Below are 27664 nucleotides of genomic sequence, written 5' to 3' on the forward strand. Positions count from 1 at the left end.
ATTTTCCTGCTTTTTTTTGCTCTGTAGCCTTCTTGAGTGCTTTCTGTATAGTCTCCTCTGGATATTTGATGCGTTTAGGCATGTTTGGTGGTACAGATTTGAAGATGATGGTAAAATTGTACTTTTGGCCTGGGTTGTGCTTTTGGTCTGGGAGCACCCACAACGGTCATGGGGCACGGATACGTACCTATTCCGTACATCCTGGTCAATTACCAATCCCTGGGGCCTGGAGACCGATAGGGGCCGCCAATTACTTTATATTGTTTAGCCCACCCAACAGAAGAATCCGCGGAGACCGCGCCGTCTGAATTATCACCCTCGAAACAGGTTCTTATTTCGCTGATTTTTCAACATACCAAGCGACATCTGGAGCTTAATTCGGCGGCCAAACGTTGAGCATGGTGGACTCAGATCCTCAGAGTCTGTGTACCATTGAAATATCCAGTCAGGCAGGAGACTTGTGACCTGTGAGGTTTACTGTTTAATTCCCAAGAGCATGGAACGGGCACCAGACCACATGCACCAGTAGCTCGCCTTGCGGTGTCCTGGATCGGTCAACTTGCATGATGCTGTCTCCACGGTCGATTCCGCAGTAATTGAGTCATGAATGCAGAATGACCTATGAAAGGATCCATGAAATACGATTCGTCATGTCCGTCCGCAATCTCCTTCGTGTTTGCTTTGATATGAATCATAATGACACATGGTTGCTGATACTCTGAGACTTGACATCTCGTCAAACCTCAAAGGGATCCATGTTGCCGGTATTTTTGCAGAGAATCCAGGGCGCTGGACTGCTCAGGAAAACCTATCTTGTTATGAGTACGACAGTACGGACAACGATATCCTTAAGTGGAAGGCGTAGGGCTTCGAATATCTCCGTGAAAAGTCGTCCGGTGGATTCGCAACAGCATAGGAGTGCAAGAATCGTATGACAGATCGCGGACGTAGTATTAATAATAAATACCAAGGAGTTGTAACTGGTAATGGTGTAGGAGTGTGGAGTCATGATGGCGGATAGATAATGTGAACATTCCCGTCTCCATCAGATCTTATGGGGACTTGGGGTCCGGGCTCAGAAAAAATTTCGGTAGGACGGTAGCCCAGGGTGGCAGCGCACCTTCAACCAATCGGTTCACTGTGATGAGAACGAATTCCTGATTAGAAATCCAGGGCACTCGAAGTTCTGATACAACGCATTATTCACGATTTTGCTCGGGACTCGGGTTGCTCTATTGCTCGGAGCAGATATGTGGCCCCATCCGAGTCCGTTTTTGGTTTTCTCATTGTCAAAGATTCGCTAGTAGGGCAGGTAAGTCGCGGGTGGCTGGAACAGCGACATGGAATAGCGACATGGAACGAGCTAACCTAGGGGAAGGGCGGAAGCTAATTGCTTTGAAGCCAGCCGGTTGCACTGCATTTACAGGCGGTGTTCCGCATTCGCTATTCCAGTGAGTGATTCCAGGGCTGCAGGCTCAATCTTGACTTGACGCTAGGCAGCCATTGGGCATGGTTGGGTTTTTTATATGTTCCTACTCCATCGCAGGCGCCTGTGCCGTTTGCTGCTGATGAATCCGTCCCAACTCTCACTCTTTCCTTCCTTCTACAATTCTTTCTACAATTCAATTCATTTTATTCGATTCATTTTCTATATTCGATTCATTCCACCTCGCCGTGAGCTATCCCCAAGTTCAGGGCTAGCGTGCTTACTTATTAACTTTTTGTGTACCATTCATTTGCGTTGGTGGTGCAAATTCCATGCCTGAGACCAATATTGAGGGATCTGAGGCTGCAGAGCCGACCGCCCTTTCATCGCACCAGTCACCTCCGCCCCAAGTGACTAGTGTAGATGGTGATACTCAGAACCCGGCCGGTCTGTCCCACGATTCGGTCGCAGAGCCCGAAAATCCCAAAGCGGAAGGGACTTCGAACAGCGCAAAGTATTCACCACGAAGCGTTGAGACAACGGTTGCAGGCGACTCCTCACCCTTAAGCCAGTCCACAAGACCTTCGAAGGAGTACGGCGACATCCATGTGGGGCCCCGCAGTGGTGGCGTCGATGTAACCCAGGCAGAACACGACTTTGCCGAGCTCTCTAAAGAGCTGTCTCGAGCTTCTTATGATGCGCGTCGATTGGAGAAACCACAAAGCCGACAATCGGGGAAATTTGTTACCCACGGTAAGACCCATGATGTTTCCAGGGCCGAACTTCCAGACATCGAGAAGGGACCGACTAGCGACAGCTCGGAAGAGGAAGCATTCGACTTGGAAGAGTATCTAAGGGGTTCCAAAAGCCAAGAGGAAGAAGCGGGAATCAAGAGCAAAAGGATTGGAGTTATTTGGGATGGTTTGACCGTTGCTGGCGTTGGCGGAGTGAAGAATTTCGTGAAGACATTTCCGGATGCATTCGTGAGCTTTTTCAACCTCTACGAGACCGCTCAGACCGTTCTGGGACTCGGAAAAAAAGGGCGCGAGGTGGAGATCCTGAACAATTTCAAGGGCGTCCTTAAGCCTGGAGAAATGTGCCTTGTCCTTGGGAAACCGGGAAGCGGCTGCACGACATTCTTAAAGGTCATTTCAAATCAGCGATTCGGATATACCCGAGTGGACGGCGACGTGTTATTCGGCCCATACGACAGCGCCAGCTTCGAAAAAAGATATCGAGGCGAGGCCGTGTACAATGGAGAAGATGACGTCCACCTTCCTACGCTCACCGTTGGCCAGACCTTCAACTTTGCTCTGGAAACCAAAATTCCTGGCAAGAGACCGGCTGGCTTGACGAGAAAGGCATTCCAAGAGAAGGTTGTCGACTTGCTACTGAAAATGTTCAACATCCAGCATACGAAGGATACCATCGTTGGAAATTCATTCATTCGAGGCGTTTCTGGTGGCGAACGGAAGCGCGTGAGCATCGCCGAGATGATGATCGCCGGCTCCTGCGTCAATTGCTGGGACAACTCAACCAGAGGCCTTGACGCCAGTACCGCGCTCGACTTTACCAAGAGTTTAAGAATTATGACGAACATCTACAAGACCACCACATTCGTTTCGCTCTATCAGGCCAGCGAGAACATCTACAACCAATTCGACAAAGTCATGGTCATCGATGAAGGCCGCCAAGTATTTTTCGGGTCTGCTAATCAGGCTCGAGCATATTTCGAAGGCCTTGGATTCCTTGAGAAACCGCGTCAAACGACACCGGACTATTTGACCGGATGCACCGATCCTTACGAGCGCGAATACAAGGACGGTAGATCGGAGAAAGACGTTCCATCAAGCCCTGCTGCGCTTTCAAAAGCCTTTAATGAGTCGCAGTTCGCCCAGGACCTGTCGCGGGATATGGAGACGTATCGTGCTTCGATGGACGAAGAGAAACACGTCTACGAAGAGTTCCAGGCAGCGGTCCATGAATCCAAACGTCATACTAGCAAGAAGTCCGTCTATTCCATCCCTTTCCACCTGCAGGTCTGGGCCATCATGAAGCGGCAGTTCGTGTTGAAATGGCAAGATCGATTCTCGCTAGTAATGTCTTGGTTCACCTCGATCGTTATCGCCATCATCGTCGGTACAGTCTGGTTCAAGCTTCCAAAGACATCCGCTGGTGCCTTCACTCGTGGCGGTGCGCTTTTCATTGCACTCTTGTTCAATGCTTTCCAGGCCTTCTCCGAGCTCGCGTCCACCATGGTCGGCCGTCCTATAATCAATAAACATCGTTCGTACACATTCTATCGACCGTCTGCACTCTGGATCGCCCAGATTGTAGTTGATCTAGCCTTTTCGACTGCCCAGATCTTGGTGTTCAGCATCATCGTTTACTTCATGTGCGGTCTAGTCCTAGAAGCAGGTGCTTTCTTTACCTTCGTCTTGATGATCGTTGCGGGTTACCTGTCCATGACGCTGTTTTTCCGAACGGTCGGATGTCTCTGCCCGGATTTCGATGTCGCCATTCGGTTAGCGGCAACCATCATCACGTTCTTCGTCTTGACATGCGGGTACCTCATCGGCTACCAGGATTCGCAGGTGTGGCTCCGCTGGATCTTCTACGTCAATGCACTCGGCCTCGGATTTTCCTCACTCATGATGAACGAGTTTGGTAAACTGGAGTTGGAGTGCACTGCGGAGAGTCTCGTGCCTTCGGATCTGACAGGTCAATTGGGGGGGCTATACAACGACATCCTGCACCAATCCTGCACTCTGCAAGGCAGTCAGCCTGGGAGCAGAATGGTGTCAGGGAAAACCTACATCGAAGCGGCATTCGATTGGACTCCATCGGACCAATGGAGGAACTTTGGCATTATGGTTGCCCTGATCGTAGGGTTCCTAATGACGAACGCGTTCCTTGGCGAGTATATCAAATGGGGCGCGGGAGGTCGAACCGTGACCTTCTTCGCTAAGGAAAACGACGAGCGAAAGAAGCTGAACGAGAAACTTCTAGAAAAGCGCAGCAACAGGCTGAACAGGACAGCCAGCAAAGCAGAAGGCGCAGAGCTAAATATCGCAAGCAAAGCGATCCTGACTTGGGAGGATATTTGTTACGATGTCCCTGTTTCGGGCGGCCAACTTCGACTCTTGAACAACATCTACGGCTACGTTCGCCCTGGCCAGCTCACAGCTTTGATGGGAGCATCTGGTGCAGGCAAAACCACGTTGCTGGATGTCCTGGCAGCTCGCAAGAACATCGGCATCATCTATGGAGATAAACTGGTTGACGGAAAGGAACCCGGGCCTGCATTCCAACGTGGTACAAGCTACGCCGAACAACTCGACGTCCATGAACCGTCCCAGACCGTACGCGAAGCTCTCCGATTCAGTGCCGAACTCCGGCAGCCCGTGTCCGTTCCGCAAGAGGAGAAACATGCGTACTGCGAAGAGGTTATCGGCCTTCTCGAGATGGAGGACATTGCCGACGCAATCATTGGCGATCCGGAAAATGGTCTCGCGGTCGAGCAGCGGAAACGTGTCACCATTGGCGTGGAATTGGCCGCGAAGCCCGAGTTGCTCCTCTTCTTGGACGAGCCAACCTCCGGTCTCGATTCTCAATCTGCATTCAACATCGTCCGTTTCCTACGCAAGCTCGCCGCTGCCGGACAAGCCATCCTGTGCACGATCCATCAACCGAACTCGGCGCTTTTCGAGAACTTCGACCGACTGCTCCTACTGCAGCGGGGTGGGCAATGCGTCTATTTCGGCGACATCGGCAAAGACGCCGTCCTGCTCCGCGAGTATTTCAAGAAGCATGGTGCTTTCTGCCCTCCTGATGCCAACCCTGCCGAATGGATGCTCGACGCCATCGGTGCCGGCCAGACGCCGCGGATCGGTGACCGAGACTGGGCGGATATCTGGAAGGATTCGGAAGAGTTCGCCCACGCTCGGAGCCAGATCGTCGAGATGAGGGAGCAGCGCATGAAGGAAGTAGGCGAAGCCGCACCGGTTGAACAAAAGGAATACGCCACGCCGCTCTGGCACCAGATCAAGGTCGTTAACAAGCGCATGCAGCTCGCCTTCTGGCGCTCACCCAACTACGGCTTCACCCGCCTCTTCAACCATCTCGCCATCTCGCTGCTCACTGGCCTCATGTTCCTGAACCTCGACAATTCCCGCGCCTCGCTCCAGTACCGCGTCTTCGTTATCTTCCAGGTCACCGTTCTGCCCGCCATCATCCTCGCGCAAGTCGAACCCCGCTACGCCATGTGCCGGATGATCAGCTTCCGGGAACAGGCCGCCAAAGCGTACAAGACCTTCCCTTTTGCGCTCAGCATGGTGCTCGCGGAGATGCCGTACAACGTGCTGTGCACTATCGTCTTCTTCCTGCCGATCTACTACATCCCCGGTTTCCAAATGACGACGTCCCGCGCCGGATACCAGTTCCTGATAGTGCTGATCACCGAGATCTTCAGCGTGACGCTGGGCCAGATGATCGCGGCGCTGACCCCCGATCCCTTCATGGCCTCCCACGCCAACCCCTTCGTCATAATCGTCTTCGCCCTCTTCTGCGGCGTCACCATCCCCATGCCGCAGATCCCCGGCTTCTGGCGCGCCTGGCTGTATCAGCTGGACCCGTTCACGCGCCTCATCGGCGGCATGATCGTGACCGAGCTGCATGATCGTCCCGTGCAGTGCAAGCCGCAGGAGTTCAATACCTTCACGTCGCCGCCGGGCATGGACTGCGGGGAATACATGGCGCCATACTTCGCGGCCGGGGGGCCGGGTTATATCGCGCAGAACAACACCCAAGATTGCAGTTATTGTGCGTTCCGCGTGGGCGATGAGTTCTTTAACCCGCTGGGATACGACTTTGCCAATCGGTGGAGGGATCTCGGTATCTTCACTGCGTTCATTGGCAGCAATTTGATCATTCTATTCATCGCGGTAAGTACTCAGCACCTTTCGGACCCCGATGCAGAAGCTAATTGCATTCAGGCGAGATTCTTGAATTTCAACAAGCGGTAATTTGTGCCGTTTGATCTTTAAAAGCTGGGTGTTTTCGGTTGTTCGAGACGCATAGACAGCGGCTTGGAGGGTTTTGATAAAATCTGTTCTCTTGCACAATAGAGCTGCATGGGCAACCCAAGTTGAATCGTCGCACATTAGTTAGTCGGCGATTGAGGGTACAAATCATAGGAGTCACACCTGTTGAAGGTGTTGAAAAACCAGCGGCCGCATAATCACCGAGATTGAGACACTGAAAATTTTCCTATTTTTCTTATGAAGAGAAGCTACTGGACCAAAGAATGCCCATAGCAGCCGGCCGTAAAACATTCCGAGTGATGAACCTATGGTGTATTCAACTAAGAGATCGACTGCGCAACATCATCGTAACCATTGTCATCATAATCGAAACATCAAAGCCTAGATTGGAAACAGAAAGCGATGTGACATCGCAGTAGAAAGGGAGGGCTTCCGATAAGAGCTTTCAATGGGAAGTATTCGGTCGTGGCGGAAGTGAGGTGCTATCCATGCGTACAGGCGACGCCAGGAGACACTAGACATGAGACAGTGGAAAGTAAGGACCGAACGCCAAATGCAGCGGAAAAACGGTCACTCTTGCCAGTGCCATCTCCAAGATGCCGCAGCCGAACAAAATTGTCGAGGTCGTGATACAAGCTCACAGGTAGAACATCTTATCCTCCACCTTCGGATGAACTTTTCCATCCCAGTTATCGCCACTGGGACCGCTGGTCCCAGATGCCTGCGACGCGGTATCGGAAAAGCTATCGCCGTTGAAGCGGCTGTACATGTAGTTCCGCGCGCGCTCGCAGGCCAAGTCGGCGCAGAGCGCTGGCGCGACAAGGGAGACGGCCGTGGTGGAGCGCGGAAGGACATGGGAAAGGTAATAGGTCGCGTAAACGAAGTCCTTCGCCGACATGCCGATCTCGTTCTCGAGGACGCAGTAATGGACGCCCTTGGCGGTGCCCTGGATTGCGCGATGGCTGACGAGGAAGAAATCGAACAGCCGATCACCACCGCCAGTGATATGGCGATCCACCAAGGTTCCTGGCTTTGCATTTCCAGTTCTCGGGTCGGCGTCCTGCGCGCCGGGGAGGAATCTCGTGTGGTGGCGCTTCACAGACACCTATGACAATCAGCTCAGCTTGATGTAAAGCGATGGAGGGGTATTACTTACGGCCAGCAAGATTTTTGGTTTTGGCTTCTCATTGTAGATCTGCTTGACGGCGTCCTTCATGGACTGGAGCTCCTTCGCCTTCACCTGAAGATATTGGCCTTCGGACACGCCATCACGGTACATGATGATCTTCTTGGGCAAGCGTCCGTTCTTCTGGGACCACTTCCGGATTAGCTGCACTAACAAGTCACGCGTCTGGTCGACCATCTCTTGACCGCCGCGTTGGATAGAGTACCTAAGAGCGAGGTTAATTCGCCATCGAAAAGGCAGAAGAATAGAGCGACTGACACGGCAATATACGTGGCAAAATGTTCGTCAATGGAACTAGTCATCGCCGCAACACTGACATCGTTCTCCGGATCGCGTCCGGCAAATGCCTGCGTCGGGTGGGTAACATCCATTCCAAGCACCATCGTGTCCTTATCCAGTGCAGGATATGTCGTCTTGTGATTTATCCCCCCAGCTTTCACATTCACTTTCAAGGCAATATTCGCGGCGAGCCCGACATCCGTAGGATTCTTGAAGAACTTGGAACTCTGTCGGCACACATTCGCGATACCGTACTTCACATCAAGCAGGAACTTGATCCTCGAGTACAGCCATGTGTTTGTATTCGGCAGGAAAATGATCACCATCTGCGTCCCTTCTTTCTGAAGCTGTGCGAAGAGAGAATTCAGAGCCTGCTCGTCCTTGGCACGGTCCGCAGGTTGCGGTCCCAGGGACATGACGCACGAACGCGGCGCCCCTCGAGCTCCGAAGGCGACTCCATATTTGGACGACTCGTTCTTGATGTTGTTCATCGCCTGCTCTTGCATGTTTTGAGGCCAAGGATTATGGCCACCAGCCGGCATCAAAAAGACGACGGCCCATTTGCCCACGTTCGCGGGGCGGAAGAACTTTTTGTCCCGCCAGTCCCACCGCCCGGTGTCATTGACGAGCACGGTCTTGTTATTCGCAGTGCCCAGCGTGGGCCTTCGAAGTAGAAGGGCTGGGGCGGAGACGAATTTCGAGGTGTCGACATCGACGCCCCAAGAACCCTTTAGCGATCTTCCATCGGTCCCATTGAGGCCCAACTCGTCCGTGCCACCCGCCTTGATGGAGGTGAAATTGGCGTTCGGAGTTTTGGCAGCAAATGTGATCATGGTGCTCGTTTGCTCGTCGTTTAGCTTCACTCGGGTTGCTTGTCCAGGCAGCACCTCGCAGACCGATGCCGGGAGGTACATATGCTTCTTCAAGGTGCCCACATTGACCACAGGCAAGTTTTCGCCCACCAAGTTCACATGCGGGTACGTTTCCGCAAAGTACTGAAAAACACTCTTGGGGCCATTTGGTGTTTCGAAAGAGGTACCCGCAGGGCCAGAGCGCGTTTTCGAAAGGCCCATGATAGTGTAAACCTTCTTCACTGGCTTTCCATCGTCCCCGCGTCTATGACTTGCCACCACCGTGACGCCTTGGAGAAAGAGTTCAAGTTTCTTAAGGAGCTGCGGGTTGACGGTTTTACGCGCCTTAAAACTCTGCATCAGCTCGATGAGTGGCCCAGCCTGGTAGAACGCAGCGTTTGTGACGTTAATATTCAGCAACAGACGTCCGCTAACAGGCCTGACGGATGAGAAGTAGCCACGGTGGGCCATCAGTCCTTCACCGAGATCGATGAACTCCCCCGTACGTCTGAAGAAGCGGTTTTGTCCGAGAGCGGCGAGATGATCCTGGTTCATGAGTGGTGAACGAGCAACCATGATGTTGAGACACTGGACGATGGTGTCCAAGAGGGCGAGATTGTATGCTACATTCCCTGGAGCCCGGAGAGCAGCTTCCAGTGTCGAGGCCTCGATGCTGTCCGTCTTTGAGATAGAGACTACAAAGCGACGTCGACTGGCGAACCCGGCATCGTTAAAGGCTTGTTCCCTCGGGGGATCTTCTGAGCTGTGGTAGTATTTGACCGTGTAATCTTTTGGATTTGAGAACTCAGCGATCTCTTTCGTCGACAAGATCGTATTGGCGTAGTCCGTCCCGAGGATCATCCTACCGAAACGGGATTGCCCAAGCAGCTGTTGAACAACACGCCGTTTTTTTGGCCGACTGATCGACTTCGCGTTGGCCCCGGTGAATTTGATCGCATACCGGTGAATGGTGAAATTTTCCGGTAGCTTCATCCCAAAGTAATTGGTTATGATGTTGAAAGGCTTTCCGTCGTTGTTGGTGAGGTAACTTGGCCGCGGAGTAAAGTCCCATGTTGCCTCACGTTTGAGGGCTTGGTCCTCGTACTTGGTGATGGATTCCAGGGGGGCGTCCACCTCGTCAGGGTGTAATGGAATCCGTGGACCACCACCGTAGCTGGCACCGCCTCGTCCTCCGCGCTGCCCTCTATAGCCACCGACCGAGCCTCCGCCTCGCCCTTGATAGCCACCGCCCGAACCTCCGCCTCGCTCTTGATAGCCACCACCCGAACCTCCGCCTCGCCCTTGATAGCCACCGCCCGAACCTCCGCCTCGCCCTTGATAGCCACCGCCGGAACCTCCGCCCCGGGATCGGTCGGTCAGAGTGTCACGGAATTGGTTGTAATCCTGGCCTCCGCCTCGCGAGGCCCCACCACTATTTTGTCCTCCGCCACCACGTTGTCCTCCGCCGCGACCCTGTCCTCCGCCGCGACCCTGTCCTCCGCCGCGGCCTTGTCCGCCCCCACGTCCGCGAGTTGACATGGTCAGGCAATGTGTAAAGATTGTTAGGTGTACTGAGGTGCTTGTTAATCAAGGAAATCAAATGAGGATGGGATGAGGTCAATAGTTCCAAGGCGAACGGTAGAAGAGGGTGGAAACTAAGTGACAGATGGAAAGCAAGGCAGTTCGCTCGATATATCGCAATTTTCTGGGCACAAGAGAGCCGGGAAAAAGACAAGCTGGCCTTCTGCTCCTCACAGTTGGATGACACTGATTATTTAAACGACAACGGATGAAATGTGTTCAGTGAGATTCGTGCCTATCCAAGGATAGCTTCTTAGTTCTTAAACAACAAGAGAGAAGTGAGACAGTTGGAGAAGAGAACGATGGGGAAAAAATAAGGAATCGAGTGGGTCTAAACTTTCTCCAGAATTTACAACCAAAACATTTGCCCCAAGCTTCGAGATCAAAGATTCAGATCCTAATAAAGTGAAATGATGATGTTTGCTGGAGGGCGGCGGTTGATCGATGTTTGATAACTGGATAACCGCCACAACTGCAATCACGGGCGAGGCTGGAAAGGCGCAGCAAGTGAAACCGGCACCGGCAAGCCAAACGGAAGATACCAGTCTAAAGTCACGATCCAAATGATTTTTCTTGTTCATGAGAGACCCAACCGACAACTCCCCGAAAGTCGGTGTGGAGGTATGACTTGAGCTCGGTATGTCGGCCGTGGAATGCTGGACAACGCACCGCGTCACGACTTGTCACGCGTTCCCCTGATCCCCATGATGTCTGATTGGCGGAGGCTCAGGATACGCGTGCCACGAGTCAGGCCTCAACGCCTCAGGCCCCAACGCCTCAGGCTCAATGCAGACAATTTATACTGAGACAATGCTGCTTGCCGTGTGGCATGCATTGATCTGTTCTGTCAATCAGCATGCATCCAGGCTTCCTACAGATCTTATTCAGCCCGGCTTGCATAGAGAACAAGAAGTCAAGAACACACCAGCAGAAAGGACTAACAACATCAAGTCCCAGAATGTCAAAGAATCAAGATAGAAGAAGTCATGGATGATGGAGCTGAGATGTTGTCTCCAAATCCATCGCAAAGGTAAGAACTGTGGTGTACGGAGTACGCCGAGCCTGATTGCTTCCTGGCTGATCCGGCTCACCTTTTCCATCACTCCAACACAGCTCTCCTTCACGGTAGGTACCTGGCAGTGTGCAGGTCCAACCCCGATGAAGACCCGTCCTGGAAAACTCTCCTTTTCATTAAGTCCATGTAGATCTGTATATTTCTTCTCTTCTGCTCGACTAGAACTGCCATATTGGTATATCAAACTTCATTGCGATCAGGTTAGACCAGCTAGGGAGCTCTCAATAGTCTCGTCATTCGAGATGGAACTTAGAGATGGAATTCAGGTGCAGGAGAGGGGGAAGTCGCTCTTTCCTCATATGCATCCTCGTACTTACAGTACAGTACCGACACTGTAATTGACAGGACATCTTCCTCGTGTTTCTGTCTCGATTTCGTCAACTCCTACATATCCTAACCTCAGCTTTTCTTCTCAATCCTACAGCAACGGGTCTATTCTTAGTCGCAATACTCAATCTATCCCGTCGTCGCCCTCCAATCCTAGACCTTTACCAAAGAACCACAGTCTACAACATATATGCAACCCGTGGGGGACAGCGTTTCGTTACCGATCCAGAGTGTCTGATTTGATTTCGGGTTAGGGACGGTAGATCTGAAAAATAGCCCGTGACTATTTCCTATGGAACCATCATCTCAACAATGTTCGACCCAGAAACCTGCGGAGACATCGCTTCCAACAATGAGCAGCCTATCGGGGGAGAAGATCGATGTCTTCAGGGCAATGGATGATGTCGCCCCACCTTCGCAGATTGTCAACGTTGAAGCGAAGAAGTACCCCGTACAACACATCGGCATGGTGAAACGCACCAATCCGCTCCAGGTTCAGGGGAGGCTTCTTTCATTGGAGTCATGCAAAAAGTGCCCCCCCATTCCAACAAATAAGTTCTGGGCAAACTTCATCCTGGGAGGGCAATCCCAGCCTGTTTGGACACAGCCGTACTCGTTGACTTGGTCGAAGGGAAGTGGGGATACGAAAAGCTATGGGATGAGTATCACGCATATCGAGAGACAGCAGGTTCTGTTTGGTCCGCTGCAAGACAATGGGGCCCCGGAGTACTATTCCAATCCCACTGGTTTGCGGCATACTGTCTAATAGGGAGCCCAGTCAGGCTGATGCCAAACAGGGATCCAGTCTATCATTTTATCCGCCTTGGAGCTCAAACAGGATACAGTACTTAAGACCGATTCGCATTCCGAATTTAGCTGCAATGCAAATCTAGGACCCACCGGCGGACAAAGTCATGCTCTCACATTCCCAGTGGTATGTAACCGACCTACCGAACAATATGGGCCAAGAACAGTAACGTGGCGCTAGGTCATGGGGATGGGCTTCATAACGGCCTTGTGCTACTCTTGCACTCCGTCCATCGAGTCGTCAGTGGGAATCTCCACGTTCGCGGCATGTAACACCATTTCAAACACCATCTCTAAATACCATATGTCCTTGTATGATGGTAAGTTCACCGGATTTTCCACAGGTTGCATTCCAGTTGACCGGGTTTCATATAGGAACGAATTGGGTGCTGTATGCCACGCCCTCGCCAGATTCTGTTAACAGTCCTGTTCTGTTCAACTTAGGAACCACTGGCCTAGTTCAAGGACCCGAAGCCTTTACAGGAACAGTGCAGATTGCAAAAATCCCACTCGGTGCCACTGATGAGATATTCGACAAGAGTGCAGGCACATATGCAATCGGAACAACAATTTCCAGCACCGTGACGGGGAAGACTGGGGAGTACACGTTCAAGTTTGAGAAACGGGGGGATACCTCAAAGCCACTGTTAATGTGAGATTAATCAATCCAATCTATGCCAGGGAAGTGTTAACGATCATCAGGTACGCTCTTCCACATCTTGTCGATTCCTTCGACGAAACAACAGCCAAAGCGAAGACGCCCTTACAGCTCGTCTCCCCGACCAAAGGCAGAGCAACGGGAGTCCTCGCTGATCAATGGACTATGGTCGAAGACAGCCTCCCAATGGACATTGGCTTGTTTCCGTGGTCTCCCGGGAATCCTGCTCCTAGCCTTTCTCTCGTGGCCATTGATGAAATCAAATCTGCGGCAGTGATAGAGGTGGAACAGAATCTTCACGAGCAGGCTTACCGTGATAGCATGTACTACTCCGGGAAAGCGTTCGGAAAGTGGGCTATGATGACCTGCGCCCTTGATCTTGCAGGTCTCACTGAGCTACGAGACAAATGCCTGGCTAAACTGAAGGAAGAGTTCGCGCTGTTTGTTCAGAACAAGCAGGAAAACCCCTTGGTATATGACCAGATGTTTAAAGGGATTGTCTCCAGCGCGGGATATGTCAACAAAGAGAAGGACTTCGGTGGAACACTTTACAATGACCACCATTTCCACTATGGTAAACAGTTCTTTTTGGTAAACCGATCCAGCGCAGCTGACATCTCTCTTCATCGTAGGATATTTCGTCTACACAGCTTCAGTATTGGCCACGTTCTTCCCGTCCTGGCTTGGCGAAGGAAGAAACAAGGCCTGGGTCGATTCGCTTCTCCGCGACTTTGCAAATCCGATCACTGATAAGCATTATCCCTCTTCGCGAGCCTTCGATTGGTGGCATGGCCATTCATGGGTGAGTATCTGGCCTTGTTGAATTCTTGACCGACCCCGTTCGGTTCTGATTCGGATGCTCACATGAACCAGGCAAAGGGGCTTTTCGAAAGCGGCGATGGCAAGGACCAAGAGAGCACCAGTGAAGATAGCTTCGCATCCTATGCCGTGATGATGTACGGCCGGGCTTCCAACGACCGAGCTATAGAGAGTCGTGGCGCGCTCATGCTTGCCATCCAGCGCCGGGCATTTCATGCGTACTTCTTGATGAAGGACGATAATCCGAATCAACCGGAGCAGTTCATTAAGAATCGTGTGCCGGGGATCTTGTTCGAGAACAAGTGCCACCATACCACTTACTTCGTATGTGGTCTACCAGCCGCGGTGGTTCTGGCGTCGATAACTGACTTTGTTCCCTAGGGCGCGAATAGTGAGTTCATTCAAGGCATTCACATGCTTCCCGTTAGCGCTGTGTCCGCCTACACTCGACAAAGGGACTTCGGTAAGGGAATAAATTAATAACAATACTATTCACTGACAGTCATCCCAGTGGAACAAGAGTGGAAGACTTACTTCGGTAACGGGCGCGCGGAGAAGGTCGAAGGCGGCTGGCGGGGGATCCTGAAGTTGAACCAATCGATAATCGACCCGGATGGGGTATTCCGTTTCTTCAGTGCTCCAGATTTCAACATGGATCTCCTAGATTCTGGGCAGTCCAGGCAGGCGTCGACTCCTCAAGACCTTGAATGAATATGTGCTAACGCCGCATCAGAACTTGGTCCCTGGCGTACAGTGCCGCTCTCCGCGGAGGACCGGTTAATTATGGTGTGCCGAATTAACGGCAGTGTACAAGGTCCTAAGGAACTTAGAAATTGCTTTGGAATATTCCCTAGTCCGGACGGCTTGGTCCATTATCATTGATATATTGATGTACTTTTCCTAGCAGCCTTAAAATCCTACAAAAGAGGCTTCTCCAACGGCGCAATAACCTTCCCAGGCTTGACCATAACCCTCGGCTTCGGCTTGTCCATTGACCACTCCCTCCCCATCGGCATTCGAATGCTCCGCTCGTACTCATCCCTGTCGGTGAACGGAAACGGCAGCGTCGACGCCAGATACGCCGCGTTCTTCTTCACCCGCTTCTCGTTCACAATCACGTTCTTCAGCCGCGCGTCTTTCCGCGCCTCCGGCCGGATCCCCTCCACCTTCGTCAGGAACCGTCCCTTCCCCTTTGCCTTCTCCCGCTTGCTCACCCCCTCGCCCGCCCAGTTGCCCCACCCCGGAAGCGTGTTGTCGACCACCTTGTCGTCTTCGTCGGCGATGGTCGTTTGCTTCTCCTTGGAGAAATCTTCTGCGAGGTCCGTGCCGGCGAACGCTTGCTGCACGAGCGCGTGGTTGCGCTTCATTGCGTCGGTGAGGCCGTCGTCTGAGGAGTCGGATTCGTTCGCATCTTCAGTCAGGCGGATATCGACCGCCTCTTTGGTTCTGGTAGGTCGCGCGCCGTTTGCTGTCGCTTTGGGTTTGGATCCGTTCGGAGTAGGCAAGAGGACATCGGTGGACGGTCCCATCTTCTCAGCGGAAGACGTTGATTTCGATTTCTTGCCCTTGCCCGGAGCCACGGTTGGAGCCCATGGATTGTCCTCCACGACCAGTTCGACGTAGTCATGCTTTTCGGGCTTCTCCTTCGCCGCGTTTCTGAGTGGCTGAGCACGGCTACCCTTCTTTTGGCGTTTTTCAGTGACGACTACGTCGTCAGTCTGGCCTTGCTCCTTCTCCTGATCCGAAGCGTCCGGCTCCTCGAACTCGTTGCGTTGACTTTTCAAAATGACCCCAGGAGCGATCTCTGATGCAGGCCCGAACTTCATGCGCCCAGCGGACGGACCAGCTTCCGCATCGCTGTCCGAGCTGCCGGAATCCCCGTCCAACTCTTTGCGAAGCTCCGCGATCGCCGCGTCGTTCTCGGCCTTCTTTGCCGCCTCGGCTCTTTGCATAAACTTTAGCGAGCCGAGTGTCGAGCCCGAGCCAGCGTCCCGATCAGCGTCCTGTAGTCTAGATAGCGTTGAATTGATCTTCTTCCTCGCGGTTTCGTCATCATCGCTGTCATCGTCCTCGTCATCATCAAACTCGGACCCGATGTCGCTCGCCTCATCATGGATTGTCTTGCCCTCGATCCTTCTCCGTAGTTCTTCATTGCGACGGGCCATCTCCACGATGCCTCCCCTTGCGTCCTCATCCCAAACCGACCGACCACTCTCCTTCATCGCCTTCGCCCACTTGCTCTCCCGGTGCTTCGCACCCATCCGCTCCTCTGCCCGCCGGCGATCATTCTTGTCCCGATCCTCGTCCGAGTCATACAAGCCCGCAGCGGCCAGCGCATCCTTCTCCTGCTGCGCAGCCCGCTCGCGGTCTTTTCGATGAACGCGGCGGAAGGATTTGCTCTTGATCTTCTTGAGGCGTTTCGCTTTGATCTCCTCGCGGAACAGCAAATCGCGTTGCCTTCGTAGATCCGCGCGCGCCGCGAGGACCTCGTCCACGGACATTTTCTTCTCCTGCAGCTCTTCGAAGTGCTTGATTGCTTCTTCGTCCGCCTTCCCATCCGCTGAGACTAGCCCGCTCTCGCGGAGAATGTTCTGCACGGTACTTTCTAGATCGTTGAGAGGCGTGGTGGCGTCCGCAGGGAGCAGCTTGGTCTTTCCAAATGGCTCAGAGGCGTTGGGGTCGCGCAGGGGGAACTGGAGGTGTTCGGCACGACGGTTCTGTTTGACGGTTTCAACCCATCGGTCCAGCGTCTCTTTTGCCTTCTCGTTTGCAGCGACTCGATCCATATGGTCCTGCTTGCGCTTTGGAAGGGGGGCCTCGAGCTTTCCTAATGCACCTTTCGCAGGTTTGTCTTTTGCCATGCTCTTCAGCGACTTCCTCATGGCGGGGTCGGCAATTGTTGGTAGCAAATCATCGATAGTCAGCTTCTTGTTCGCGGTGATGCCGAACGCCGACATGGGTTGATGTTCGTATCGATCCACACCACGGGATTGCTTTGATTTGGACATCTCTTGAGGCTGCATCGACGAGATGAGATCGTGTAGTTGAGTGATTTTCTCTTTATCTTGGTCCTCGTCTTCTTCCGCATCCGAATCTTCGTCTTCGCTAGAAGCGTCGTCCGATCCTTCTGACTCCTCGTCCCCTGAACCGGCAGATTCGTCGTCCTCACTGTCGGAACCCTCTTTGTAGTTGTCAAGCATAGTCGCAAGGTCGACAGCATCTTCGCCCAGGCTCGAGTCGTCGCTATCGGAACCCATCTGCTCGTCGTCTTCGTCCAGGTTTATGTCCTTCTCGTCTCTCGCCTTCTTTTGCGGTCGCTTGCGGTTCTTTGAGCTGGCTCGAAAAGTAAAATCGGCGAATCGCTCTTCATCGCTTTCGCCAAAGGCTTCGTCGCTGTCGATTTCGCTATCATCATCGGCGCTAACATATCCCATCTTCCAGGTATTGCCCTCGCTATCCTCGCCCTCAGAAATGGAACCATAGCGCTCCCTGCGTGCTTGCTCTTTCTCAGACTCATCGTCCTCTTCCTCGTCCTCAATACGTCTTCGCTTAGGGTGCCGGGCCTCATCATCTTCAAGCTGGCCTAGTCGATGTGCGGGAATTCGTACGTCTTCCGCCTCCTCGGCTCCGGCAAGCGAGAAGGCATTCAAACTTCGCTTTTGTGCAGCGCTGGTCCTTTTTTGCTTTGGAGCTTTCGGCTGTGTAGTACCAGATGGTCTAGAGATCCGCCGTGCCATTTTGAGGTAAAATTCGAAAGAGAGTGCTGATAATGATGGGTACCGCTGTTCGAAAACGGGATCAAGGGAATTTTAAGTCGAAATTCCAACTCCTTTGCCAAGATTTCGAGGGAAAGAATTGAACCCTGAAAGCTAATCCCTGTAGGTCACGTGCACGGTCACGTGAAACCCGCTATTCTTCAAATTCTAGATATCAGGTTCCCTTGAGATATCAGGATTCAGGTTAACGTATCGGCTGTCAGTCAACCGTTCAATTGTCGTCCTGCGGTCCACCCGCCGACGCTCTCTCATCCCTCCATAATGTTCACACCGACTATGCCGCTGTCGCGGGCTCTTCGCCGCCTCGCCCTGACCACGAAGAGGGCCAGGAAAGGCTTCTACAAAGGCACAGGAACCGGATCGATGGGCCATTTCAATCAACACGCGGACGGTCGGCCAAGATTCCCTTTCGCGATTTACCGAGTGGATTACTCGAAGGTGCGGACATATGTGCGTCCGATGTACCTCGATGATTGCATGGTGAGTCCGCCGGGTTGAACGATGCCAGAATCCGTCGCTAAACCAGGTTATCCTTCAGCTCACGCCCTTCGTTGCAAGAGGACATGGAATCGCCTCTACTTCGAATCCAGACAAGCCGCGCACGCTGAGGAACCCGTATTACTATGACGAGAAATATCCCTACATGAAAGATAGGTGGAGTGGGAGGTTTTACCTTCATCGGTGGAAGAAGGAGTTAGGCGAGGAGTGAGGAACAGGAAGGCTGGACGAATTGAGAGCGAAGAGGCGCGAATTATTGGCATTAAACCGGGCAAGGGGATAACTTGCATATGGGACGGCGTTTTGAATCCAGTGTAAAATTATGTTAGAGTTGTTGGAGGGGCTACGGAATCCAGCGTTTGGACGGCATATCCATGGCACCAGGGCTTGGTACTGTATATTTATGTCGTGATAGAACTCGCCCAGAACACAATGCTGGAACATTTTTTGAACTCACCCACCACAACATGGCTCGCCTTTGAGCAACTATAATAGTCCCTATGCCCAACGTATAATCGAAATGTTTTCCCCTCCATAACCTGGCCGTTTCCTTTCACATCAACCTCGAGATTCCTCCGATGGCGTCCAAGACTCGTCTGACGCCGATCCTCCGAGCAGTGCTTCTCCGCCCTCGAGCGTTCTACATTGGAAGATACCCATCCACCCGACATTTCCACTCGGGTACCCCGAGAAACAATGCTAGCAATATCCCCACCTCCGTCGACCATACCGAAATAAGCCATTTCAATGCGCTGGCCTCCAGCTGGTGGGACGCCCATGGCCCATCTCGACTTCTCCACCTCATGAACCCTCTCCGCCACGACTTCATTACCCGATGCCGGGCATCCTCCGAAGCTCGTCCACACAAAAAACTGCGATACCTAGATATAGGGTGCGGCGGCGGAATCTTCGCCGAGAGCGCGGCGCGACAGTCGCACACCGCCAGCGTGACCGCCATCGACCCATCGGAGTCGGTCATCCAGGTCGCCAAAGATCACGCGAGGCGCGATCCGCTGCTGATGGAGCCGGGGCGGCTGACCTACATAAACACGGCGATTGAGAAGCTGCCGGTCCCTACAAGCGAGGCGGAGCAATACGACATCGTCACGGTCTTCGAGGTCATCGAGCACGTGCCGTATCCGTCGTCCTTCTTACTGAAGGTCATGCCGCTAGTCAAACCGGGTGGATGGATCATCATGAGCACGATCTCGCGGACGTGGATGAGCTGGTTGACTACGAACCTCATCGCGGAGGATATCGTGGGGATCGTGCCGAAAGGCACCCACGATTGGAATAAATATATCAATGATAGCGAGCTGCGGGGTTGGTTCGCCCAGCAAGATGGATGGTCGAATTCGAGAACCATGGGGGTCGTCTACGTCCCGGGGTTGGGATGGAAGGAAGTTCCAGGAAGTGAGAGCGTGGGAAACTACTTCTTCGGCATTCAAAAGATATAGATGGTTCATGGTGGTTGTCTCGACCAAAATCTGGGATCGGAATTATACAGATCTATATGTACACTACTGTAGGAAAATCAAGAGCGGAATCATTCTATCGGCTCCTCCTCTAATAATATCTTGAAACTGAACGGCTGGAAGGGAATCTGGTCATGGTCAGCGATTGCACGGCAATATTCAAGAGAGTACTCACCCCATCCCCAATAAAATGCTTGCTCATGGCCTCAACCCAGTGGAGACGCAAACTATGCAACATAGCGCTCGTGCCTTCCATGATACACAAGACGAACACTGTGAGTGTGAACCAGAGGTAGAACAGGCAGACAGTAGCAAAGACTCCCTTGGCACCGGTCATGCTAAATGCAGTATTGAGGGTCATGTCCCAGAGCACGATGGAAAGCTGCTGATGAGCAAGTGAAAGGGCCCAAAGACGGAGGTAAGACGCAGTATGAGAAACGCAATTGAGGCAGAATTCTGTGGTCAGAGTTAGCAGGAAATTGCAGAAGAGCCGGATATGACATACCAATGGTGTGGATGACTTGGTGGATCATAGCCTCGGAGAACTCGAACTCCTCATGCTCGCCTTGATCGATATCCTGAGTGATCATAGCCACACCCTCGTCATCATCTCCATAGCTGTCCCGGCCACCGTTAAGCGTTTGGCCTTCTTCATCGTCGTCATCGTCCAAGGCGCTGACTCGCGTGCTCTCTCCGATGCCGCGATATCCCAAAGCACGTGCGCGGTTGTGCTCCCATCGCTCATAGAATGGCTTCAGGAAGAGCATAATAGGAACGCATATGACAGCAAGGAGGATGAGAATGACTTGAACAGTCCCTTGGCCGCGATAAAGAGGCGCTTCGATCGTGCCGGGAGATAAGAACATGTAGATCAACATGTTCAGGAGTCCGGGCGGGGCTTGGCCAATCGCGTACCAATCAATGGTCCATTTGTAGACTATGGCGAAGACCAAGTAACCGAAGATCGACTGGAAGAAGATCATGCCAGGGACGAAGTTGGCCCAGATATCGATTGGCTTCTTAAAGTGCCGTGCGTTTACGAAGGAGAGGACCAAAGAACATGTCATCTAGACTGGTTAGCGTTGGATCAAAAACAAACGAGGGGAATCTTACGTGGGCCCATCCGAGGAGAATACTGAGCTTCATCTTGTAGCTGTTGGAGAACAAGAGATCGTTCTCCGTGTCATGCCAGCCCCAATCCAGGCCAAATGGATAGGTATAGCCCTCTACACGCGTTGCCTGAACACTGTCGCCCACTTCAAAATCTGTTGGCCACTTCCACATGGAAGGGAAGATGGCCAGTTCTTTGGAGAATGCGTCACAATAAATGAGACCGGTGTAGATCGAGAAAATTCCCATCATGAGCATGATGTATCGGCCATAGAATGCCATCGAGAACAGCTCGTCCAATTTGCTTCGGAGAAGCTTCCTTTCAAAAAATATCATCGCACAGGCAGCGAGGGTCATGATGAGGCCATGTCCAAAGTCGCCGAACATAACGGCGAACAGGAATGGGAAGGTGACGATTGTAGGAAGACCAGGATTGACTTCGGTGTACTTGGCGGTGCCATAAGCATCGATGATGGTTTGGAACGCCAGAGTGAACCTGTTCGTCTTGACGTATGTGGGCGGTGTCTTGGTTGTGCGGACCTGGTTGACGATGGTAGGAACCGAAAGCCCAGCGCGATCGTTCACATCCTGCAGAGTCGACTTGATCAATCCCAGACCGCTTGTAGGACACCAGGCTTCAGCGATGAGCGTCTTCCTAGCATGATCGTACGACAGCTTGTTCATGGTCTCGTAAACCGCCTTCTCTTTCTTAACGATCACCATCCAGGCAGCAAGGCTTCGACCGATTGCAGTGAGCTCAGCGTCAAGAGTCGTCTTTGTATTCCGCAAGACAGATTCCAGGTCACTAAGGCGAGAGTTGACCTCATGTATTTGGTCACGACGTAGCTCGCTGTTTTCATCAACGTTGTACAAGTCGGCACCGAGAGACTCGGAGATCTTGCGAATCTTGGCAATGATTTCCTTTCCATGAGCGAAGATGACGAACACATTCTTGCTGATTTCTTCGTTGGTCTCGGGGTTGATGATAGGCTCTGGAATCTCGGATTGGTTCATGTAGAGATTCCCACGAAGCGTTCGCCAGAGGATACGTTCGAAGGATGGCATACGCTCTCGAGGAATCACGCCAGCCACGAACCCAATATTCATTACCGAAAATGATGCCTCCCCTTGGGCATCACCGGACAACGTAGGCTGTTCGACGTCGCGAAGAAGAGGAGCATCGTCGTCATCGACAGAATGGCGGATTTCGTCGGTCTGTCCTCGAGCTCGGTCAAAGAAGCCCCCAGCTTCACGAAGCACCCAACGCCACTCCGTCAAGTCTACTTCACGCTTCTTCAGAGTCTCGTAACTCTCGTTTAAGGATGCAATACGGTTTTCCAAGCTTCCGGCCCTTTCGCTCAGCTCGTCGATTTCGGAGGCGGTGGGAGCAGCGAAGGTATTGTTGAATTCATAGATGGATCTCATCGGAATAGCCGCTTTGTCCATCTGGGCATGGAAATATCCTGAGCAGCATTAGCAAAATTATTGAGGGCAGAGATGGTAGACCTCCATACGCAGCTGGCGTTCTACGTTGTCAAGTCGGCGGATCTCTTGGGTAAACGTTCGCTGAAAGGCAGTTGTTTCCGAGTTCAGCTGTGGGATTCCCGTTAGCTCACTATACACACCCAATAACTTGCACTCCATCTACATACATCTCGGAAGTCCATGACACCGAGCTCTCCAAGGGCGCTGACGACTTCACGCCCTATCTCGTTGGCGATGTAGAGCTGGGTCAAGGACATCTCCGCCGAGCGGAAGAACGTATCCTTGTGAGGAGCCATCTTGATTCGTAGCCTCGTAGGCAAAGGACCAAGATAATGCTTTGCTCCTCTCGATTTCGGGATAACACGGCGGTTAACGATGAGAACGGAGGTCTTGTATGTTGAATCACTCACCAGAATGCATCTGCCTAAGACAGTTGGACTGAAGCTTGGGAGCTGCCGTCATGAATGTCACGTGCATTAATATACGCTAACCCTCATTCGATAAGGAGTCGAGTGTCACGTGCCTTGAATCTCCGAAACTCCGATCAATTTCCGACGTCAGCGAAATGAAGTCAACAACGTCAACGTCAACAACGATATCAATAAGAGCAACAACGTTGTGTAATGGATGTTGGTAAATCACACCTGCACGTAGATAAATCTGCTTACACTATTCTGCGTTCCCTAAAATTTGGCTTTGTGGTAGCTGCCTCTAGTAAATTCTTGCAAATGAAGTGTTACGGTTTCTTAGAATTTTTCCTAAGTCTTTCTCATCAGCGATTTCCGATCGGTACAATACACGAACTCCTAATGCCGACTTCGCATACCGCGAGCATGACCGGAACGCCTCACAATGCCACCTGGATAATCTCAGAATCTCCCTCTCCACCATGATGAGTCAATTTCACCCCTTCCTCCCAAATTTCCCGAAGCTTAGAAATCCAGCCGGTGGCTCTAACCGCCTGGTCAAGCTTTCCCTCCGACTTTCGCGTCTTCCTTCACGCTTCTCATCCATTTTCCCCAGACGGGTGTCGAGTTCTTGCTTTTCCACCGGGATGAGGTCGCCATGCATCGCAGGAGGAGCAGCCATCCGCCTTCCCATATCACTCACACTCCTTTTCCTATCACCCCCAACGGTCTTCCCGCAGCCTCTCGGGTTGTTCAAGCTCATCCCCATCGACGATCCGGGCCACTCCGGATATCGTCTTAGCCCCTGATTCCCTATATCTACGTCCACCTCGGTCCCCGCGTCCGTCGCTGCATCGGTCCGCGCATCGCCCTCGCTATACCTGCCCAGACTCTTGACACTTAGCGCGCCGGCGAGCCCGGCAACGTCATCCTCTGGTACAAGTGTCGTATCGCCTTCTTCGAAGTCGTCGTCAGTGTCCCCAAACTTGAGGCCCGGGGGAGGATGAGATGGGCGGGACCTGACGGGGTCGGCGGGCGAGCAGGAGAGCATGGGTGGGTGCGAGGAGTTGGGATTCTGCTGGGAAAGGGAGGGTGGGGGTCGAGAAACGCCATCAGGGGGATGGGTGAGGTAGACGGCACGGAGGGCGGGGTGTGGATGTGGGTACGTGTTCAATCCTGCTGAGTATGGCTGCGCGGTTGAACTTTGTGTTGGCGTTGCGGCATTGTTTTCATGACCGCTGGCGTTGAAACCACCGATGCTCTCGTTCAGCAAGGATGACGGGAGCAGGCCAGCAATCTTCTGGCGTTCGGCAAAGGATGCAACTACCCCGCTTGCTCTTACTGGCGAGCTGGTTCGTACGGTTCGCGTAAGTGGCCGTGGGTGCTGCGTGCCGTACTGAAAAACGAGGTCACGAGCATGCGGTGCGCCACGGGGGTTTTCTCGCCCATCCGAGCTGCTGCTGCGGATGGATTCTCGGGAGCCAGTAATGTCAGTGGCATGGCGATTGACGCCACCAGCTTTCGCGGGGTAGGGATATCGTCCTTGTGAGATTCCACCTGTCCGAGGCAGTGACCTCGGGGTGTTCGGCTCCGTACGTGGCGAGGAAGCGCTGGCGCTGAAGTAGTCGGAGTCATAATAGGATGTTGGTGGGCGGATGTCTTTGGGAAGGTCGAGATCGTCTCGAGATCGGACATGTACAGGGACTTTGGGGTTGTGTATAGAGAGCTGGTGATTGATGGAGGGTTCGGCGCTGGCGTACGCGGAGTCGTGAGCTTCGACGGCGGTAGTGGTAGACCTATTAAGGGTCTCGTATGCGGTGTCTAGCTCGGTCAGGCGGTGTTGGAGATCATGGATGATCTCGGCGGCTTCGTCGAGTGCCACACCGCGCTCTTCCAGCACTTTTAGTGCGTTTTCGTAGACCGCCAAATTCCCGTCATTCACCTTCCTCAGCTCTTCGTTCTCGGCTTGCAATGCCTCCATCTGTTGTTGCGATTCCGTCTTTTCTTGTTTTAACGTCGCCACCTCTTCTCGGAGACCTCGCGACTCCTCGACGATCTCTCGCGTCTCTTCAAGCTCCTTCCCAAGCTTTTTCATCTTCTCTTCCTGCAAACAGATACGCAACTTCAAATCAAAGTTCTCCTTCGACTGCTTATCCAGCAACGTATCCATATCTTTCATAGACAAGCCCCTTTGGATTCCCGGGGCAATCTTCCCTTCATTTGCTGCGGTATTTACGGAGCTGGCCCTCCTCGTCCGTGGGCGTACAGGTCGTATAGGGTTATTGGGGTGGTCATCTTCAATCGCCGCAACCCAACTATCGATGTAGGAAGCCGTACTATTTGGCCCTGATTGGGAATCCGGCCGCCTGGGTGTAGACCGGGCGCGGTCATGTCGGGCGGACTTGTCGCGAAGAATGTCTCGAAGGTATTCGGATTTGGGCTCGACGGCGAGGGAGGTTGGTCGGGATGTTGGACTGGAGGGGAGAGTCCGAGGGCCTCGTCGCCGTGATCGGGTGTCCGATGGGCTAGAAGACATAGTGCGCTCGAGGTGAGTTTGAGATGAGCTGAATGGGGAGCGGTTCGACATGGTGGCGTGAATTATAGTGGCAAAGTAGGTGGAGAATCAGGCCTTAGTGATGCTCGTAGGACAAAGAGACTGTATCATGATAAAATTAGAGCACGACTTTTGAGGCTTGGAGCGAATGAACCACATACCCCTGCTACTCTATACAGGAATATAACAATGAAGTGCTCGTACACCATCAAGGGATCGTGATGTTCGGGGTCGATGCTGGAGGAGATCGGGGGAGGGTCGAAGGAGATGTGATATCAGCGTTGTTGCGGTTCAACGTTTACACTGCTCTCCCTAAGACAACAAAGTCTTCGGTTGAGATATGCTGGCTGAGGTTGTCGTTTTGTCTTGTCCTGTGACTTCAAGTGCCCTTGAAGCCATTGATTGTAGTGGGCAACAGGCACATGAGGCAATTGAATGCGTCACCATTGCTTTACAATTCTTTGTCGAATCTGTAAACCTTCCACTAAGGTATCCATCATCCTCAGTCTCTAGCGATCATGCAAGTCATTTGAGCGGCACAACGATGACAATATCAAGTGACAAGTCAAAAAGAGAAGGAACTCCAGGAAGAAAAATCGTCTTCGATCCAAAAGCAAAGATACCTGCAGAACATCCGCGGACAGTCACGCTCAGCATCAAGCAAACCGCATCACCAAGTCCGAAGTCCGAAGTGGTCGAATCATGCACGGATATCCGAATGGGATAACCTAAAAATCAGCCCACAGGGGCGTTCCTGGCCCTCTGCAAAGGGGGTGACTTCGTGCCGATTCATGCACATTTGTCGCTTTTTGCGTCCTCCAGTTATCGTCCTTAGCGGCCCTCCTCTGCGATGGACTCCCCAATCGTTCGCGTGATGGCCGGCAGGGCCACAGGACGACAAGGGAACCCTGGAGACACGCTAAGAGTTCCCTTTCCGTTCTTCAATGTGCAACGGCTCTCTTCTCGAGTTCGTCTGGCAATAGTACTCCGTTATGCGTGACAGTTGACACTATTGAGTCGTCCTCGACTATGTACGTCCTCCCCTTGGAGGGTTATGGACTTCTAATTAAGTGTAAAGATTGAACCCCAAGGATCGGACAGCTGGAGCTCCATACAAAACCCCGCCAGTGCCTGAGAACAGTGGATACATCACAACTTGGCTCCTTGCTTGACCGCCCGATTGGAATCAGCTAGCCAGTCTGTCGGGCGCTGGTACGGAAGGGTGCCCTGAGGTTCCATTACCCATGCCATGTGCAAACTGCACAGTACGTAGTATATTGCCCCGAGCCATCTAGTATCAACACCAAGTCATCAACATGACAGGCGGACGTTCTGGTTGACTGTGCGAAGGCCTAATGGAGAACTGCGCATCTGCTTCGGGAATACACGCTGGGATCTTAAACCCTGTTGAGATGCGGGGACCGCATTGCCGTGTCTCCTTGCTCACTGGCTCGCGTCCTCAACCTCCAGTGCTTCTTCGGCTGCGGAACGATTGGACTCCTGGCATATCACGCCCATCGTCACAACCGCCCTCGTGTATCTCCTTCCGTTAAAGCGATAGCGTTCTCTTCGGTCAATATCGTAGTCGAAGAAGTTCAAATCTCGACCTGAATGTCCAAGGCGATTGCGCGACCTTCAAAGGATCCAGGGGCCAGGAGAGAGGTCAGTTTCAACGGTTTTACTAGCCATTCAACGCCCAAGAGTCAGGAGCCCACCACTGTCCCGAACCCACGGCGCGTCCAGGGGTCCATCGGTGAGAAGTGGGAACCGTGCAGCGCATTCGATTTCTTGAAACAAGCGACGCAAGGCGGACCGGCGTCCCTAGTCTCGTCCACGACAGAAAGGTGATAAAAATGCTGATTGGACTGATTCAAAATATTCCGTGACATTTTCGCATCAGCGGCGACATTCCGGGAAAGGGCATGATGGAGCATGATTTGTGAGGTCTCAAGGGAGCTTTGATTCGGATGTGGTAGAAATGGTTCACTGCAACTGGTTGGCAAGCAGCTAGCCGCTAAGAAAATATTGAAAATACCATATTACTTACTCTGTACCTTCTGGTACTCCGTCCTCAATGCTGGTTGGTGTCTTGGACTTTACTTGATCGCAGCAGGAGATTGGCATGCAAGGCTCAAAGGCCAATCATGGCACGAGGACACCTGACTTCCACCAATATCCAAAAGGTCTCACTATGCGCGGTCGATCATCGATTTCTTGCATGAGAGCAAACATCGCCGCAAAGCATTCATGGTTCATCTTAAGCTACCAGAATTGCGTATCGGAAAAGGGCCTTACCAAATGTGAGTGG

General features: G+C 52.6%; 11 protein-coding genes across 11 annotated transcripts; 5 read left to right on the forward strand and 6 right to left on the reverse strand.

Moving 5' to 3' along the window:
- The first annotated feature begins 1493 nt into the window (after positions 1-1493).
- On the forward strand, positions 1494-6719 carry P152DRAFT_298802 (uncharacterized protein). The gene is made up of 2 exons (XM_033675066.1): positions 1494-6369; positions 6421-6719. Exons 1-2 carry the CDS (start codon positions 1759-1761, stop codon positions 6448-6450), a joined length of 4641 nt encoding a protein of 1546 aa, XP_033535572.1. The 5' UTR covers positions 1494-1758; the 3' UTR covers positions 6451-6719.
- Positions 6720-6996: 277 nt separating this feature from the next.
- Positions 6997-10474, reverse strand: P152DRAFT_298808 (Piwi-domain-containing protein). The gene is made up of 3 exons (XM_033675067.1): positions 7913-10474; positions 7625-7859; positions 6997-7573 (listed from the first exon to the last, which is right to left on the reverse strand). The coding sequence occupies exons 1-3, from the start codon at positions 10321-10323 to the stop codon at positions 7106-7108; spliced, it is 3114 nt and encodes a 1037-aa protein (XP_033535573.1). The 5' UTR covers positions 10324-10474; the 3' UTR covers positions 6997-7105.
- Positions 10475-11097, reverse strand: P152DRAFT_298799 (uncharacterized protein). Its single transcript, XM_033675065.1, has one exon. The coding sequence runs from the start codon at positions 10944-10946 to the stop codon at positions 10626-10628; it is 321 nt and encodes a 106-aa protein (XP_033535574.1). The 5' UTR covers positions 10947-11097; the 3' UTR covers positions 10475-10625.
- A 1136-nt stretch (positions 11098-12233) lies between these two features.
- P152DRAFT_433558 (endo-1,3-beta-glucanase Engl1) lies at positions 12234-14829 on the forward strand (the record flags this gene model as incomplete). The annotated part of the gene is made up of 9 exons (XM_033677464.1): positions 12234-12513; positions 12565-12701; positions 12756-12894; positions 12950-13226; positions 13277-13806; positions 13865-14034; positions 14106-14375; positions 14433-14514; positions 14563-14829. The coding sequence occupies 9 exons, from the start codon at positions 12234-12236 to the stop codon at positions 14760-14762; spliced, it is 2085 nt and encodes a 694-aa protein (XP_033535575.1). The 3' UTR covers positions 14763-14829.
- A 50-nt stretch (positions 14830-14879) lies between these two features.
- P152DRAFT_414460 (Utp14-domain-containing protein) lies at positions 14880-18024 on the reverse strand. The gene has a single exon (XM_033677026.1). The coding sequence runs from the start codon at positions 17786-17788 to the stop codon at positions 14969-14971; it is 2820 nt and encodes a 939-aa protein (XP_033535576.1). The 5' UTR covers positions 17789-18024; the 3' UTR covers positions 14880-14968.
- Positions 18005-18715, forward strand: P152DRAFT_506710 (uncharacterized protein). Its single transcript, XM_033682491.1, has 2 exons — positions 18005-18307; positions 18366-18715. Exons 1-2 carry the CDS (start codon positions 18089-18091, stop codon positions 18534-18536), a joined length of 390 nt encoding a protein of 129 aa, XP_033535577.1. The 5' UTR covers positions 18005-18088; the 3' UTR covers positions 18537-18715.
- Positions 18700-19782, forward strand: P152DRAFT_465704 (ubiquinone biosynthesis O-methyltransferase; the record flags this gene model as incomplete). The annotated part of the gene is made up of 2 exons (XM_033680645.1): positions 18700-18715; positions 18962-19782. 2 exons carry the CDS (start codon positions 18700-18702, stop codon positions 19780-19782), a joined length of 837 nt encoding a protein of 278 aa, XP_033535578.1.
- On the reverse strand, positions 19698-22808 carry P152DRAFT_481127 (V0/A0 complex, 116-kDa subunit of ATPase). The gene is made up of 6 exons (XM_033681793.1): positions 22563-22808; positions 22425-22503; positions 20914-22373; positions 20306-20867; positions 19976-20256; positions 19698-19928 (listed from the first exon to the last, which is right to left on the reverse strand). The coding sequence occupies exons 1-6, from the start codon at positions 22689-22691 to the stop codon at positions 19872-19874; spliced, it is 2568 nt and encodes an 855-aa protein (XP_033535579.1). The 5' UTR covers positions 22692-22808; the 3' UTR covers positions 19698-19871.
- A 485-nt stretch (positions 22809-23293) lies between these two features.
- P152DRAFT_298930 (uncharacterized protein) lies at positions 23294-25572 on the reverse strand. Its single transcript, XM_033675069.1, has 2 exons — positions 25518-25572; positions 23294-25458 (listed from the first exon to the last, which is right to left on the reverse strand). The coding sequence occupies exon 2, from the start codon at positions 25387-25389 to the stop codon at positions 23299-23301; it is 2091 nt and encodes a 696-aa protein (XP_033535580.1). The 5' UTR covers positions 25390-25458; positions 25518-25572; the 3' UTR covers positions 23294-23298.
- P152DRAFT_298924 (uncharacterized protein) lies at positions 25543-26294 on the forward strand. The gene has a single exon (XM_033675068.1). The coding sequence runs from the start codon at positions 25697-25699 to the stop codon at positions 26081-26083; it is 387 nt and encodes a 128-aa protein (XP_033535581.1). The 5' UTR covers positions 25543-25696; the 3' UTR covers positions 26084-26294.
- A 505-nt stretch (positions 26295-26799) lies between these two features.
- P152DRAFT_448325 (uncharacterized protein) lies at positions 26800-27612 on the reverse strand (the record flags this gene model as incomplete). The annotated part of the gene is made up of 4 exons (XM_033678047.1): positions 26800-26963; positions 27089-27342; positions 27404-27450; positions 27547-27612. The coding sequence occupies 4 exons, from the start codon at positions 27610-27612 to the stop codon at positions 26800-26802; spliced, it is 531 nt and encodes a 176-aa protein (XP_033535582.1).
- Positions 27613-27664: the final 52 nt, after the last annotated feature.

This window comes from Eremomyces bilateralis, assembly GCF_010015585.1.
Source record: "Eremomyces bilateralis CBS 781.70 unplaced genomic scaffold P152scaffold_6, whole genome shotgun sequence".
NCBI classification, from domain to species: domain Eukaryota; kingdom Fungi; phylum Ascomycota; class Dothideomycetes; order Eremomycetales; family Eremomycetaceae; genus Eremomyces; species Eremomyces bilateralis.

Coding starts and splice junctions, on each gene's coding strand:
- P152DRAFT_414460 (XM_033677026.1), bottom strand. CDS start 17,788: ATGGCACGGCGGATCTCTAGACCATCTGGTACTACACAGCCGAAAGCT.
- P152DRAFT_298930 (XM_033675069.1), bottom strand. CDS start 25,389: ATGTCGAACCGCTCCCCATTCAGCTCATCTCAAACTCACCTCGAGCGC.
- P152DRAFT_298808 (XM_033675067.1), bottom strand. CDS start 10,323: ATGTCAACTCGCGGACGTGGGGGCGGACAAGGCCGCGGCGGAGGACAG. Junction 7,860..7,912: donor TTTGCCACGTATATTGCCGT/GTCAGTCGCTCT, acceptor CCTCGCTCTTAG/GTACTCTATCCAACGCGGCG. Junction 7,574..7,624: donor AACCAAAAATCTTGCTGGCC/GTAAGTAATACC, acceptor TGATTGTCATAG/GTGTCTGTGAAGCGCCACCA.
- P152DRAFT_506710 (XM_033682491.1), top strand. CDS start 18,089: ATGTTCACACCGACTATGCCGCTGTCGCGGGCTCTTCGCCGCCTCGCC. Junction 18,308..18,365: donor TGTACCTCGATGATTGCATG/GTGAGTCCGCCG, acceptor GTTATCCTTCAG/CTCACGCCCTTCGTTGCAAG.
- P152DRAFT_298924 (XM_033675068.1), top strand. CDS start 25,697: ATGCTGGCTGAGGTTGTCGTTTTGTCTTGTCCTGTGACTTCAAGTGCC.
- P152DRAFT_298799 (XM_033675065.1), bottom strand. CDS start 10,946: ATGAACAAGAAAAATCATTTGGATCGTGACTTTAGACTGGTATCTTCC.
- P152DRAFT_298802 (XM_033675066.1), top strand. CDS start 1,759: ATGCCTGAGACCAATATTGAGGGATCTGAGGCTGCAGAGCCGACCGCC. Junction 6,370..6,420: donor TGATCATTCTATTCATCGCG/GTAAGTACTCAG, acceptor AATTGCATTCAG/GCGAGATTCTTGAATTTCAA.
- P152DRAFT_481127 (XM_033681793.1), bottom strand. CDS start 22,691: ATGGCTCCTCACAAGGATACGTTCTTCCGCTCGGCGGAGATGTCCTTG. Junction 22,504..22,562: donor GTGTCATGGACTTCCGAGAT/GTATGTAGATGG, acceptor GGAATCCCACAG/CTGAACTCGGAAACAACTGC. Junction 20,868..20,913: donor TTCTCCTCGGATGGGCCCAC/GTAAGATTCCCC, acceptor TAACCAGTCTAG/ATGACATGTTCTTTGGTCCT.